At 26.9% G+C, this 14,267-nt stretch overlaps 2 protein-coding genes across 2 annotated transcripts; one reads left to right on the forward strand and one right to left on the reverse strand.

The window, feature by feature from the left end:
* Positions 1 to 5,631: 5,631 nt before the first annotated feature.
* Positions 5,632 to 7,587, forward strand: LOC129606838 (microspherule protein 1). Its single transcript, XM_055517418.1, has 3 exons — positions 5,632 to 5,784; positions 5,866 to 6,571; positions 6,650 to 7,587. The coding sequence occupies exons 1-3, from the start codon at positions 5,687 to 5,689 to the stop codon at positions 7,379 to 7,381; spliced, it is 1,536 nt and encodes a 511-aa protein (XP_055373393.1). The 5' UTR covers positions 5,632 to 5,686; the 3' UTR covers positions 7,382 to 7,587.
* A 163-nt stretch (positions 7,588 to 7,750) lies between these two features.
* On the reverse strand, positions 7,751 to 12,718 carry LOC129606837 (importin-7). Its single transcript, XM_055517417.1, has 13 exons — positions 12,485 to 12,718; positions 11,504 to 11,739; positions 10,940 to 11,437; positions 10,700 to 10,873; positions 10,493 to 10,638; positions 10,304 to 10,413; positions 9,332 to 10,243; positions 9,075 to 9,275; positions 8,870 to 9,003; positions 8,608 to 8,810; positions 8,430 to 8,539; positions 8,193 to 8,349; positions 7,751 to 8,128 (listed from the first exon to the last, which is right to left on the reverse strand). Exons 1-13 carry the CDS (start codon positions 12,578 to 12,580, stop codon positions 7,932 to 7,934), a joined length of 3,174 nt encoding a protein of 1,057 aa, XP_055373392.1. The 5' UTR covers positions 12,581 to 12,718; the 3' UTR covers positions 7,751 to 7,931.
* Between the last annotated feature and the right edge of the window lie 1,549 nt (positions 12,719 to 14,267).

A 14,267-nucleotide genomic window follows, 5' to 3' on the forward strand; every position in this document is an offset into this window, starting at 1 on the left:
TTTTTTAAAATAAATTTTTATTTCAAATTAAAATACTAATATATAGTATAATACAAATATAAAGTGCAGTAATATCATGTAATTTGTACACATCAAAAAAATCAAACTGACAAAAAATAATAATGAGAGGGTTAGTCAAGGGCTAAGTAATGGCAATTATAAGATATGAATAACATATGAACAATTTTTTTTAAAACCATATTAACATATAAAAGTGTACATCATTTATTTTGTATTCGTACATTTATGCTTGTACTATATACTAGTTATATATTTACTTGGATTTAAATAATTTCAAAATTTCAATCCACATCAAAATTTTCAAATAACAAATGGTATAACAGCATAATTTTAAGTATTCGTACATAATATGAAGGTATATAAAATACTTTGACATGCACTTCAATCAAGGTTTAGATCAAGTAGTTTTTCAAATTTGTTATAATTAAAAAATATTTAACAAATTTAAATGTTTTTATTAATATTTTGTATTTGGCAGTCTTTTTTTTATTTTAAAATAGGAAGCCATAAATTGGAATTCGTAACTACTCCTCCTGATTGTTTTTTCATATAACTGGTTAAACTTGAGAATGTTGTACATATGTACATCTGTAGTGTTATACTTTTAGTGTTATTATAGATTCTCTAAATTAACATGTAATCCATATTTTTTCAAAAGAAACATTTTAGTTAGTTATATACATATGTAGACAAATATAACAGTAAAATTGTTTCACATCTCATTTTATTTTGTTTTTCATATCTGTTTTTCATTTTTTTTATTTTTTTTTGTTCTTGAATTTTGAAAATGTGAATCCTATGAATTCCCTTTATGAATTGAAAACTTAATATAAATTTCATAAAGAATTTCTAAAAGTAAAAAATACTTCATAAACTACATAATATATTGATTCGCCCTTCACAATTATTACTATTACAACGGTTTATATATAAAACTAAAATTTTTGACTATGTATATGCAATAGATTTAAATATATACATTTTGTCTATTTTAAAACGTATTTTTTTTTTTTTTCATTTTTTTTTTCATTTTTAATAGGCAAAAGAAAATAATTATACGCAAGGGTATTTTATATTCCCTTATAACTTCTGAAAACTTTATTGTTAATATAATATGGAAATTCATACATATACATATACATATATATAACTCATATTACACAACTTATACATATTATATGTATATATACATATGTATATTATATATATACGTATATGTAAAGGGAGGGTACTTTTATATGCAATGTAAATGTAAATAAAAGTTAATTTATAATTTAGTTTTTTTTTCCGATCTTTGGCTCCCTTTTTTTTTTGCTAAAATACTCACTCTAGTTAAAATGAATTATTAAAGTATATATACTTATTAAAATATAATTAATATGTATATATGTACAAGCATAAAGTAACTCCTATAAGTATGTTATTATTATTTTTTTTGGCATGTTTCTTCATATTTTTGAGAACAACAATTGTATAATTTATAGATAATAAAACGTACATACACATACATGCTATGTTTTCCAAAAAAAGTTCAAAAAAGTACTCTTTTTTTAAGAAAAAATTTTTACTCCTAAAAGATTAAAAATTAAAAAAATTTTTCAATTTCATTGAACAATAACGCACTCTTAATTTATATATAACTTATAACTTAATTAATTTATATATAACTTATATTTACTATGCAAAATCATCTTCATTATAATTATTTCTAGGGAACTCTTTAAAAAAATTACTTATAATTGAATTTTTTATTATTCTAATAAAATATTGGTTTGAAATATCATCAGACAGACCCCACCACATACAAATGTACCTATATAACCTTGTGCATCAAAAGAAAATTCTACCACTTTTATAATTTAGTAAAGTTAATGATTACGTGTACATATATTACGTAGTATACATGAGTATACTACGAACATACTATGGATAAACTAAAACAAAATTTTCATAATATCATAATATGTAAAAAAAAAAAAAATTTAAGACAAAAAAAAAATTAAAAAAAAACTTCTTCGCGATTTAATTGAAAAATTTCCACTCAAAAATTTCTCCAAAAAATGGAAATTGAGAAAGGCAATGATAAATTTTTGAGCTGAAATTTTTTTCAACATCCTTCCTATTTAATCTCTTTCTCTCAAAAAAAAAAGGCAAAAACGTTTCGTTTACTTTACAACTTTTACAAGTGCTGCCAAACTAGCACGAAGAATGAAAATTTTAATTTAAAGGAATTTTACGATATCATTTATAAAAATAATTAAACAGTTACAAAATTTTTGAAAAGAGTTTAAAATTTTAAATAGCAAAAAAATTATTGAAAAATTGAGTCAAATCAGTAAAAAAATTTTAAAAAAATTTTGTAAAAATTATTTACAAAACAAAATTATACATGAACAGCAACAGTATTGAAATTTTCATAAGGTAACACTATACCAATAATAAGACAAAAGCGAAAATTGAGAGAATAAAGTTGAGTGGAAAAATAGAAAAAAAAAGTTAAACGAAAACCGAAAAGAAATTTTTGTATCCTTAAATTTTCATTTAATAATACATTTTTTTTTTTTGAAAACGGAAAATTTTTTTTCCTTTTTAATATTTTTTTATTGTTTTTTTTTTTACTTTATGAATTCAGTTCTGCATAAATTTTATGCGTTTTTCTGAACGATAAGATAATCCGTATATATGTATATGTACGAGCATTTTCTTCGACACTTTTGAATTTTGTTGTTTAAACTAGCTGCTAGAGATATTATACTAAATATGTAACTAAAATTTTATTCTATTTTAAATAAAATGGATTATGTATGAAAATTCAAAAAAAGAAGAACAAACTTTAAAAAAAATTATAAAAAACAAATTTTTCTTTTAATTATTTTCTTTGAAATGAAAAGAGTAATTGCCATTGTATTTAACAAATAAAAAAAAATTTGCAATTTTTTGTTTTCAAATTTTTTTTTTATTTTTTCATTTTTTTGGTTTTTTCTTTTTGTCTCTTAGTATTTCAAGAACTAATCGAAAAGAACATTGTATATTATAAGATAATTTTTATTTTTCTTCAACAACTATATAAATATATTTATATTTTAATTATATGTATATATACATAATATGTACTTACACGAGTATGCACTGACATATTATATATCTAGATACATACACATAAATTTCGATAAGCAAAAAGGTTTTTTTTTTGTATTTTAACTATTTTAAAATTATTTGGAGTTTTAAGAGAAAACTATATTTAAAAAATTGTATGTAAATACATAAGGCTATACTATATAAAATATTAAAATATAGTATTTAATACACATAAATATTACACTTAATATTATATATTTTAAATAATATTTCAATTTTAAATAATTTGAAAAACTCGCCCCATACAGTATAATATAAATTATGCCTAATGACGTTGTAATCAAATTTTTCTAGATGAATGCAATAATGTATTGTAAGTGTTATAATATACTTGTATGTATACATATAAATAGTGCATATACATATATGTAAGTAGATACTGTATATTTATACATATAATATTTTTTAAAAATATATACATTTATATATATTAAGAAATATACTTATAAATATTATCATTTTAAATTCTTTAATATATGAATTTTTTTATATTTAACAAGAATAAAAATTTTTATCCTTTTTTGCATTAATTTATTGAAATATTTTAAAGGCTATACCTGATATTTAATTTTTTTTTTGGCCTTGATGAGATTCGAAAACTACATATATGACCTCACTTATCCAAGTTAAGTAAGCTTATCACTGCACCACTATATACTTTATTAAATATATGTAAGTGGAAATGAATAAATATATGGAAATAATAATAACAGAATGTGAAAAGAAAATGAATTGAATACGTAAAATACTTTGTTTTTTTTTTAATTTTTTTTATTTTTTCGTGTAGCTATAAATTTAAAATTTTTGAAAAATTTACATACATATGTACATAATTTGCTTTATACAATATAATTTTTGTTTTAAATATGCATATGCAATAACAAATATTTTAAAAATAAAAAAAAATTCAAAATAGCTAACAAAAAAAAATTATATTTTCTTTTTTTTTTTAATTCACAATTACTTGAAATAAAAAAAATAACAACATTTTTTAATTTTTATATTTTTATTTTTTACACAAAAATGAAACAAAAAAACTAAAATTTATAAAAGCTTTTCACTTTTTGTTGCGAAAAAATAAACAAAAAGAATTTTTTTGTCTAGAACAAAAAAAAAATAAATTCTGTTTTAAACTTTAGTTATTCTTTTTTTTTACCGTAAAACGATAAATTTTCCCAACGAAACGGATAAAACGGTGGCCAATACTCCACTGAATTACAAAAATTTTTAATTTTTCCACCCTGAAAAATTTTTACTCTTTTTCTCTATACCCAATCAAAAACAAAATTGAAAAAACAATACAAAGAAAATTATTAGACTAACAAGAGAAAGTAAGCAAACGCAATAATTAATATTAATTTGAGAACAATAAAATTTTCACTCGTTTTTCATTCATATTGGTTTTTATTTCCCTTTATTTTTTGAGTTAATTTAAATATCTACAGAAATTCGCTCTGTTTGTCTTAAAAATTCTATTCGATCAATCGATAAATCAAAAATGAAAAGTTGAATATCGGCAAAATCGATGTAAATAATTTGTAGGTTAAATATTAGTTTTATACGAGTATTAACACATAATTTTGTTTTTTATATTAAGTGTAACTTTTTGTATTTGCATATTATTTTTTATAAACTATTATTGTATATAATTGTAGTGAATTTAGTCTACTTAATTTTTGTGCTTTATGAATTTAACTCAAAAAAAAGTGGTACACGCAAAGGGTTAATCGAAACTATTTATATAACCCAATTTCAACCACACAAGCCAATTCACTAATCACTAAACTAACGTATAAAAGTGTACGAACTATCAAGTTTCTCTTTTAGTTTGTGAGCGATACTAACAAAAAATTAATTACAATTTACGAATTTTTTTAAAAATTAAATATTAATTAGAATTTACGAAGTTACAATTATAATAATATAATACATTAAAAATACAATACATAATACATACATACATACATACATATGTATGTACAAAGAAAATTAAACGAAAAAAAAACTAGGTACATAAATTAATTCAAAAGATAGCACTATTTTTTATACACATTTGGCAACTTGGAAAGGTAATTGTTTTTCAAAAGTTGATTTATTTTATCTTTGAAAATCTAAGGCTGCAACTCCCATTTAAAAAAATAAAAAAAAAAAATAAACAAGTTTATTAAATATGCATGTATATATATTTTATTTAATATGTATGTATAATAGTCTTATTTTAAATACTGTTTTCGCTCAATGAAAAATTTTCTTTCAAGCTAGTTTCTTTCGCCTTGTCTTAAAGCTGCATGAAAAGAAAAATAAAACGTAAGTCAATCATAAAACTTGTCATGCAAACAGATATTTCATCCCAATAACCACACAATTAGTACTACATATGTGGAAACACTATATAAGAAATAAGCTGAAATATTTTAAATATTACTTAAATTGGCAATGCTCTTCAAAAGTCAAATTGAAATATAAAAATATGTACATATTGAGTTTTCAAAAAGACTGAAATAAAGGATTATTTTGATTTTTAACTATGGATACAAATTTACAGCCATCTAAGATTGAAAAAATTAACACCAATGAAACACTACAAAATTTGAATTCGGAAATAACAGACCAAAAGAGGAGAAGGTAAAAAAAAGAAATATAGTTTTGACGAAATTTTCGCTGAAGTATACATTAGGTAATTTAGAAAGCACTTATATATTTCAGTTCATCTCGATCAATAAAACGTAAAAGATTTGACGATGAAATTGTGGAATTCGGGATACCTTCCACATCACAGTACAGCCGAATAGGGAGAGCACGTACCCAATCACAATCCTATATTCCATCTACACAAACAACTCCCGTTCCAACTGCCTCACCTTCCACACAAAACAACTTCAATAATTCGGCTACAGTGCTAAATAATTCTGACACAATAAATTCTATAAATTTACCAAATTCTCTACCGGTAGATATTGCTTCACCGACAGTTAATACAATGCCAGTTCATCAACAATTCAATTCACATTCTACTGTAGCAGCAAGCTCTGTAAATATAATTACTGATAAAAGAAACAAAAGTAAACCAAGTGGTGGTACAAATAGTAAAAAAAATAAGAAAGGTAATCGAGGTCCGCACCAAATCACAACAAAAGATTTAGGTCGTTGGAAACCAATAGACGATTTAGCCCTTATAATTGGTGTACAACAGACAAATGATCTGCGCACGGTACACCGTGGCACAAAATTTTCTTGCAAATTCACATTGCAGGAACTACAGCAAAGATGGTATTCTTTGCTTTATGAGGAACCGATATCTAGAATAGCAATTTCTGCTATGAGGAATTTACACCCAGAATTGATAGAAAACATTCAAAGCAAAGCCTTATTCACAGTTCAAGAAGAAAATATTTTGGGTACAATAAAAAGTGTAAGTTATACGTATGTATGTACGTATGTAATATAAAAATATGTAAATTTTAAAAATAAATATTAAATGCACTTTCAGACAGAAAATCCTTCAGTTGAATCATTTCAAGACCTTTTGGATAAAAATCCTTCAATTTTTTTTTCTGCACGAACTCCAAAATCATTATACAACCATTGGCACTTAATGAAACAATATTATTTGTTACCCGACCAAACAACTAAACCTCTTTTTAATGACGATCAACCTATCAGCTTTTCGGATGCTGAAGATATGATAGAGGATAGTGAATTAACAGAAAACAAAGAGGAAGCTTTGGAAATGGAGCTAGCCTTAGCAGACCGAAGAAATAAGCGAGAAATTCGTCACTTAGAAAACGAATTGAGTAGATGGACTGTTTTGGTAGATTCCTTGACAGGTGTCGGCTTTACTCCAGAATTTGACAGCCAAACTCTCGCAGTTCTCAGAGGCAGACTTGTGAGATATTTAATGAGGTCAAAGGAAATTACTTTTGGACGAAGCGCTAAAGACTTTAGTGTAGATGTTGATTTGTCACTGGAAGGCCCTGCTTATAAAGTTTCAAGAAAACAGGGAACAATAAAATTGCGTAGTAATGGAGATTTCTTTATTTCTAATGAAGGAAAAAGACCCATATATATTGACGGCATGCCACTGTTGCAAGGAAATAAGTCCCGACTAAGTACTAATTGTGTCGTTGAAATCGCGGGACTTAGATTTGTATTCCTTGTTAATTACGATCTTATTAACGCTATACGTCATGAAAGCGCTAAAACAACTGGCCCTTTGAATTAAATTGAAAATAGCCGGGCATACGTTCTGAATTCAAATTTGTACGTATTCACCCATACGTCGGAACCAAGTTTTTATACAATTGATTTCTTAAAATCTTCTAAAGCATTAATAAAAATTGAAATGAATTAGAATAATTCAAAGAATTCTATAAAATAAAGAATAAATTGCTTTTATTTACATATATGTATATTTTAGCGTATATTTTCATAAAAATAATTTTTATCTCGAAAATTTTTTTTTTGAAAATTTTCTATACCTACTCAAGTGTTTATAAATTAACGATAAAAAAGAAAGCTTAAAATCAATTTCAATGACTATTAGAATAAAAAACTTTACAGTTAACTATTGAAATTTTAATTACAAAATATTAAATAGTCATTCAAACGAGAACAAAATTTAAAATTATTAAATGAATATAAGAGCAAAATTTGAGTACACTTTTTTCCGATCGTTTTTTTTCCTTTTTTTTTTAATATAATAACTAACATGTGAATGCATAAAAATGTAATTTGTTTTAAATCATAAAATTGTAAAAATCAATCATTCCTTATTAAGATCCAAATTTAAAGGAGCTTGGTATAGTTTGCTGTTTAAAATCATAACCTCCTGCTTTTTCGATACGTTTTGATTCATACTGAGCTTTCTTCTGATCTGCTGTGACCATTATCTCCTGAATGGTTTTACCCTGCTCTTCCGTTAAACTACTCATTAGTAGTTGATACCAAGAAGGGTCTTGAGTGGAAAGCACTAAATTTCAAATAAAATAAGTTGATTAGCCATAAATGTTAAATTAAATAACAACAATGCATACTAAAACAAACATCTCTAAAAGCTATATATTCATCAATGGGATTATCTACTTCTTCATCATCTATAGGTGTCGTATAAGTTTCCAATTGAGTTTCATTCAGTCCATAGTCTGATTCTTCATCACCTGCATCAGAATCATCTTCGTCTTCATCTTCTGCCTATATTAAGAAACATAATGTTTAATTACTTAAATTCAATGTAAAATTGCAGGAATATTTCATAAAGAAAAAAACGCTACTTTTATTTCCGCTTTTATATCCATTCCAGCTTTTTTAGCTAATTCACCTACTTGTTCTAAATAATCAGGAGCAAATTCATCAATTTCGTCCTCATCGCTGGAAAGAGCTTCTACAAGTTAAAATAGATATATGTTCTATTGTTATGAGGGAATTAAGCAACGTTCTTTAAAAACTTACCTTCACAATCTTCATCTTCATCTTCACTTTCCTCTTCTTCTTCTTCTTGGGCACGAGCTTGATATGCACGATTTAAACCATCAAATAACAAAATCAAAGATGGCATAATTGTTGCAGCTACTTCACTTAAAACTGGTGGTTTAGCATCACCTAATGAAATTAATGCACATAAACCTAATACGCATAATTTTCTATCATGAATCCTAAAGCAAAAGTATTTCAGTCATATGTATTAGAATATTAAGTACTGCAAATATTTTACCCTAAAAAGCAATCTGTATCATATAACCATTGCTTAATAAAATGTGACGCTATAGGACCGTTATTTGGTTGGGACATTTTTTCTAATATTGACAATAAATGTTGAGGATTATAATATAAAGCTGCGATAACAACCTTTTAAATCATATAAAATGAACAATTTTGGCATGTTAAAAATTATGATAGAAGTTTATGTAAGTTCTTACTTGTAAACACATTGCTCTAAGCTCTGAAGATTGAACTGTTCTTGTTAATCTTGAAAGTGCAAGATCAACGAACATGGGTATAACTGAATCTATTTGTCCCCTACATTGAAGAATTATAACTTCAAGCAACTTAGCTGCGTGGCATTCTGGATCTTCCCCTTCCAGCTCGTCAGCATCCTTTCCAACGTTGCGTTCTAACATCTAAAAAAAGCAAATATAAAACTGCTACAGTTTTTTATACCATTATTAAATGATACCGTTTTGCACATATCAAACATAGCTAATAAACGGTTTGGATTTGATAAAAACGCTGGTGTGTCAACCGTAACATAGTTATGTAATGCTGGCATTATATCTATGAAATAATCGACACCATTTTTTTTGAAAACTTGGTATATCAACTCCAACATTTGCCACATTTCAGGGGAAATCGATTTTGAGGTCAAATCATAAACTAGAGAAAATGTCTCCTCATAAAATTCCGTAATATTGTGCTGGAATATATGCCCAACTACATTTATTACTATTGGATGTAAATTAGTCATAATATCAGGATGCTCTTCCATTACTGTCAATAAAGTTTCCATCGTATTTAATAAACCCATCGCAGTAATTGCTTTCTCGTCAGACCCACCATCAGATTCTAACACTTGTCTAAATGTTGACGCCAGTTGCTGGCATATTTCAACTGCTATCGGTAAAAGTTGTTCAGCAAATGTTGATACAATTTTTTGCATTACATTTGTTAAATCTTCGTTTTCAGTTTCACGTATGATTCTTAATAATTCTTTTGATATTTCTTGAATTTGAGGTTCCACCATTGGTGCTGCACTATCTTGTGATGACAAAAACATTTGCAACCCTACAGCAGCTTCGACACGAACTGGAAGCTCTTTGTCATTTAATAAAGCATTTACAGTTAGTCTCATAATTTCAACCAACACTTGTTGATTTTTAAATGTAATATCACTGAAATAATGTAGTACCCAGCAAGCTCTTGCTCTCATATGGCCTTCAGGATTGTTAAACTCTGGAAACACGTATGTCGTCAACATTGCTTCTAGTTGATCTCGATAAACTCGTTTCTTCATTAAAACATCAGCTAACGTACCAATCATATAAAGAGCACCGTCCTTTTGCCGATTATCAGCATTTGGTGAGGTGATTATCTACAAAGGTAAAAATAATTATTGAGTACTTGTGTAGATTTTGTATTGGAAGTAAAATACCTGCATAATAATTTGCATTGTTTTTGGCAGTATTCCTTTTCTGGTTTTACAACAAGAATGTAACAAACTTTGTGCAGATGGCACAGGTGTGGCATAATCTTCAAAAATATCTAAAACATGTTAATAATTAAAAGTTATAATCAAACCAAACTTCAAACAATTTAAGCAAAATTAAAAATTTTAACACACCGAATTTCAAACGAATGTATTCATGCGGATCGGTTTCCCATAATTCAGCATCAGCTTCCGTAAATGACATAATGGGAAAAATAACATCTTGTATTATTGCGATCATATGCGGTTTAATTAATTTCCAGGAATAGGCATGGCTCACACTACAAAAAAAATACATTTTATTGCGAACCAAAAATTTGAAAAATAGAAATTAAAACCTACGCTGTTTTTAAATAGGACAAAATACCAGTTAAAACTCTTGGTGAAACATATATTTTATTTCGATACTGGTCTAGAACTTTCAACATTACTTCTAAAACCCCTGACGTAAAAGTTGGCAAATACCATTCTGCGAATTTTTGATATTTTATTATGATATTTTTGGGGCTTCCATATCTTAAATATATAAAAATCATTTTTTTTCAAACCAATTAATAATAAATTAATAATAATAAAAATTACCTTTCGAACATGCGATCCATTATATGCAAAGCCCATTTCTTCGCCTTCCAACATGGTAATTCGGGCCTTTCATCCTCATCTACGTGAGAACAGTCTGGTACAGGTCTATCTACAATTTGTCGGCAAACTTCCATCCATTGTGAAAACATTTCATTTGTGATTAAATCCAAAGCAAGGGCGAAATTTGTTAAGGCATAATAAATTTTTAGAATTTGTTTTTGTAAAAGTACACTTTGATCACTTGGATCATTTAATAGATTAACCATTAAATTGTAAATCATCGGTAATAATAAATTCATTGCTTCGTTTAATGGGGCACGATCTTCAAGTGGCTTATATTCATAACATTTTACTAATTGATATAACGTCAACAAAGCTCCATTCCAACCGTTAACATCTGGATTTTGCAAATATATACTAATTTTATCCACTACTTGCGTCCATCTTCCTGGGAAATCAGATTTAATTATATGATTGACGCAAACAGCCAACTGAACTCTATAAATATAACATTAAATGTAAACCTGACAAAGTAATTATAAAAATAAACTTGTCCAATCTTACTTAACAATATCGGGTGCCATTACAATTGCATCAACTATGCTTGAACGAATCATTGCCCTATCTTGTTCATGAATAGAATATATTAATGGTTCCCCCGGTTTTACATCACGATCTTGCCAACTTTTAGTTATTAAATTTTTTAGATATATAGCACCAGCCTGTCTAACTGGTAAGTCCAAATCATTTTGCATAACAATTTGCAATAGAGTGGGCACAAAACCAATAATTTTGTGAAGCTGCAAATAGCAAATATTAATACCATTAACATTTTTTAAACTTTAATACACTAATTTTATATTTAATAACAGAGGTTGAGTGTATGTAGAATTAATTTCTAATTTCAATAGTTACTCGACGTGGAAATTCAGTACTTTCTTTTATGCAAACTAAATCTAAATATTATTTATTAACCTTGAATTGTTTAGCTTGCGTGATTATTAAAACTTGATATATTCCAAGGTTTACAAAGAAAATATCGTTTTATAAATATTTTTTTCTTTTTTTTTAGATTACTTAAGTGAAATTAGTTTTTTCTCACATTGCAAACATATGCAATTATGCTTATAGATTTAAAAGCTATAAATAGAAAATAACTTCTTTTCTTATATATTTTATTTTAAAAATTTTGTACATTTTAAGAAATTCAATAGTGCTATATGAAAATAGATACATGTATATTATATCCATGTTAATTCTCTATTAATTTCCTTTAGCTAATTAAGTATATTCAATTCTACATTGATATTTCACACAAAAATTTTAGTCATAACGCATTCGCCAAATATGCATAAGATGAGTAATAATTCGTTAATATCATGGTGCTCCACCATTTCAATAATTGGAATACATATATTTTAGTAGACTGTGGTTTCAAAGAAAATATTTCAAATGTATGTTCTAGAATGACGAATAAAGCACATGTTGGCACGCGGCATATTCCACTAACAGCCATATTTCCCCTTCACAAATTTGTCCACTAACCTGAGATAGTAGCTCTTCGGCTTGTTTCCGTTCTTCCGGAACAATTAATTGTGCACTAATTGAGCTAAGTAGCTCAATTAATTTCCGATTATCCATTCTTAATCACAATATACGTATATAAACTACTTTAAAATTAAATTCACTTCACAAAAATTTTTTCTTAATTTATTTTGCCGAAAACAGCAAGCAAAAAACCGCGACAATTTCTCCAACACTTCACCTTCAACTATCTAATGTCAAAAACACTCATGCTTTCGAAACGTCACTTCTCTATGAAAGTCAGACGCCTGAAAATGTCACTTTAATATCTGTGTTTCTTCATTATTTATACTGACAAAGATATTAATTGAAAATTAAACCTCGAATAAACAAGAACGTTAAGAATGTATTAAGAAATGATTTGGTGTAGTTTATAAATGGTATTTAACAGGAGTTTAAGCCAACAGGAACCTAATTTTAATATATAATATAGAAAATTCAAAATTTATTGTGTCAAATATTTGATAAGGATAAGGATTTCAAAGTAGCTTAGCTCGTGCTGCTTCAAAAAGACCGTCATCTATATGTGAACACTGTTTAACATTAAGCTTTGTCTAAAGGCAAATAAGGTATGTTTACATATACTACCAAATTAAAATTAAATAGGATGAAGCCTGATGACTGTATATTTATCGTATAGCGCTCAAACTTAACGTCAAATTTTAATAATTCTGCCAAAATAAGAATAAGCTGACAGTTGTTAAAATTTTCAAAAAAAAGTAATTGTTGCCATATTACTTTTAAGAAAACTCTTACATTCAGTTTGATGAGAATAATATGGAAATCCAACATTATGAAAAGCTTAAGGAAAATAATGCGTTTTACTCGTGTAAAAAAGCCATTGGAAATAGGTGGAACCAGAGACCAAATTTGGTCCTGATGATCTGGGGGTCTGCAGTAAAATTACTTTTTCCTTATTATATACATACTTGCTATTCTTATTAAATATGTAGTAATCATACCAATAAATAAAAGAATGGCAATAGCATGTATTGTAGGCTCTTCAGATTGTCTTCCATTTTAAGCCATTAGATATACTGTGTCGACTAATGGCTACGGGATGCGGAGTTCTAGCACTGTAAGGCGGTGGAGCTTACAAGACATGGAACAACTCCCCAGATACTACTAGAAAAGGAGAACCTGAGCATGCTCCCAAGCACCTCCAAGTCCCTGCTGCGTACTATTACAAAAGAAGTTGTGGCCAAAACTAAACTTCAATTAGCAAATGAAATCTATTGTCTTCCCGAAGGGAGGATATTAGCACTAAAATAAAGATTTCGACAGCAAATTTTTTGGTTGACGGAAACGGCAAGAAGATACTATATGGAGAATGCTTTTTGTCACTGCTGTGACGAGAAGTACTAGGAAATAATGACTTATATCCTACATATCTTGCTCATGCGGAATACATTCATTGCTCATATGAAAATATGAAATCTTGTTCGTGTGGAAATTTGATATTACTGAAACCTTAAATAAGTATTACATATTATGAATGAAATTTGAAACAGAAATAAAACTCCTCTTTTTCAATGAAAATTAAAATAAAAACCATCTTAATGTATAATATCTGCTGCTAATATTATGCTTTATATACATATGTAGATATTTAAATTAACTTCGAGTTCGGTGCTATTTATGCATTTTTTTTTAAAACCACATGCCACGCATACTATGTGCAATTTAGTTTGACATTATTATTAATGCATTTTTCATCACAATTAAAAACTTTTGTCTTTGCGTT

This window comes from Condylostylus longicornis, unplaced genomic scaffold, assembly GCF_029603195.1.
Source record: "Condylostylus longicornis isolate FDR11 unplaced genomic scaffold, ASM2960319v2 ptg000022l, whole genome shotgun sequence".
Lineage (NCBI taxonomy): Eukaryota > Metazoa > Arthropoda > Insecta > Diptera > Dolichopodidae > Condylostylus > Condylostylus longicornis.

Excerpts from the sequence above, each read along its gene's own strand:
- LOC129606838 (XM_055517418.1), top strand. The coding sequence starts at position 5,687 with ATGGATACAAATTTACAGCCATCTAAGATTGAAAAAATTAACACCAAT. Across the intron at positions 5,785-5,865 it reads ACAGACCAAAAGAGGAGAAG|TTCATCTCGATCAATAAAAC; the intron begins GTAAAAAAAAGA and ends TATATATTTCAG. Across the intron at positions 6,572-6,649 it reads TTTTGGGTACAATAAAAAGT|ACAGAAAATCCTTCAGTTGA; the intron begins GTAAGTTATACG and ends ATGCACTTTCAG.
- LOC129606837 (XM_055517417.1), bottom strand. The coding sequence starts at position 12,580 with ATGGATAATCGGAAATTAATTGAGCTACTTAGCTCAATTAGTGCACAA. Across the intron at positions 8,350-8,429 it reads ATATAAAAGCGGAAATAAAA|GCAGAAGATGAAGACGAAGA; the intron begins GTAGCGTTTTTT and ends TTCTTAATATAG. Across the intron at positions 8,129-8,192 it reads TTTTAGAGATGTTTGTTTTA|TGCTTTCCACTCAAGACCCT; the intron begins GTATGCATTGTT and ends TTTGAAATTTAG.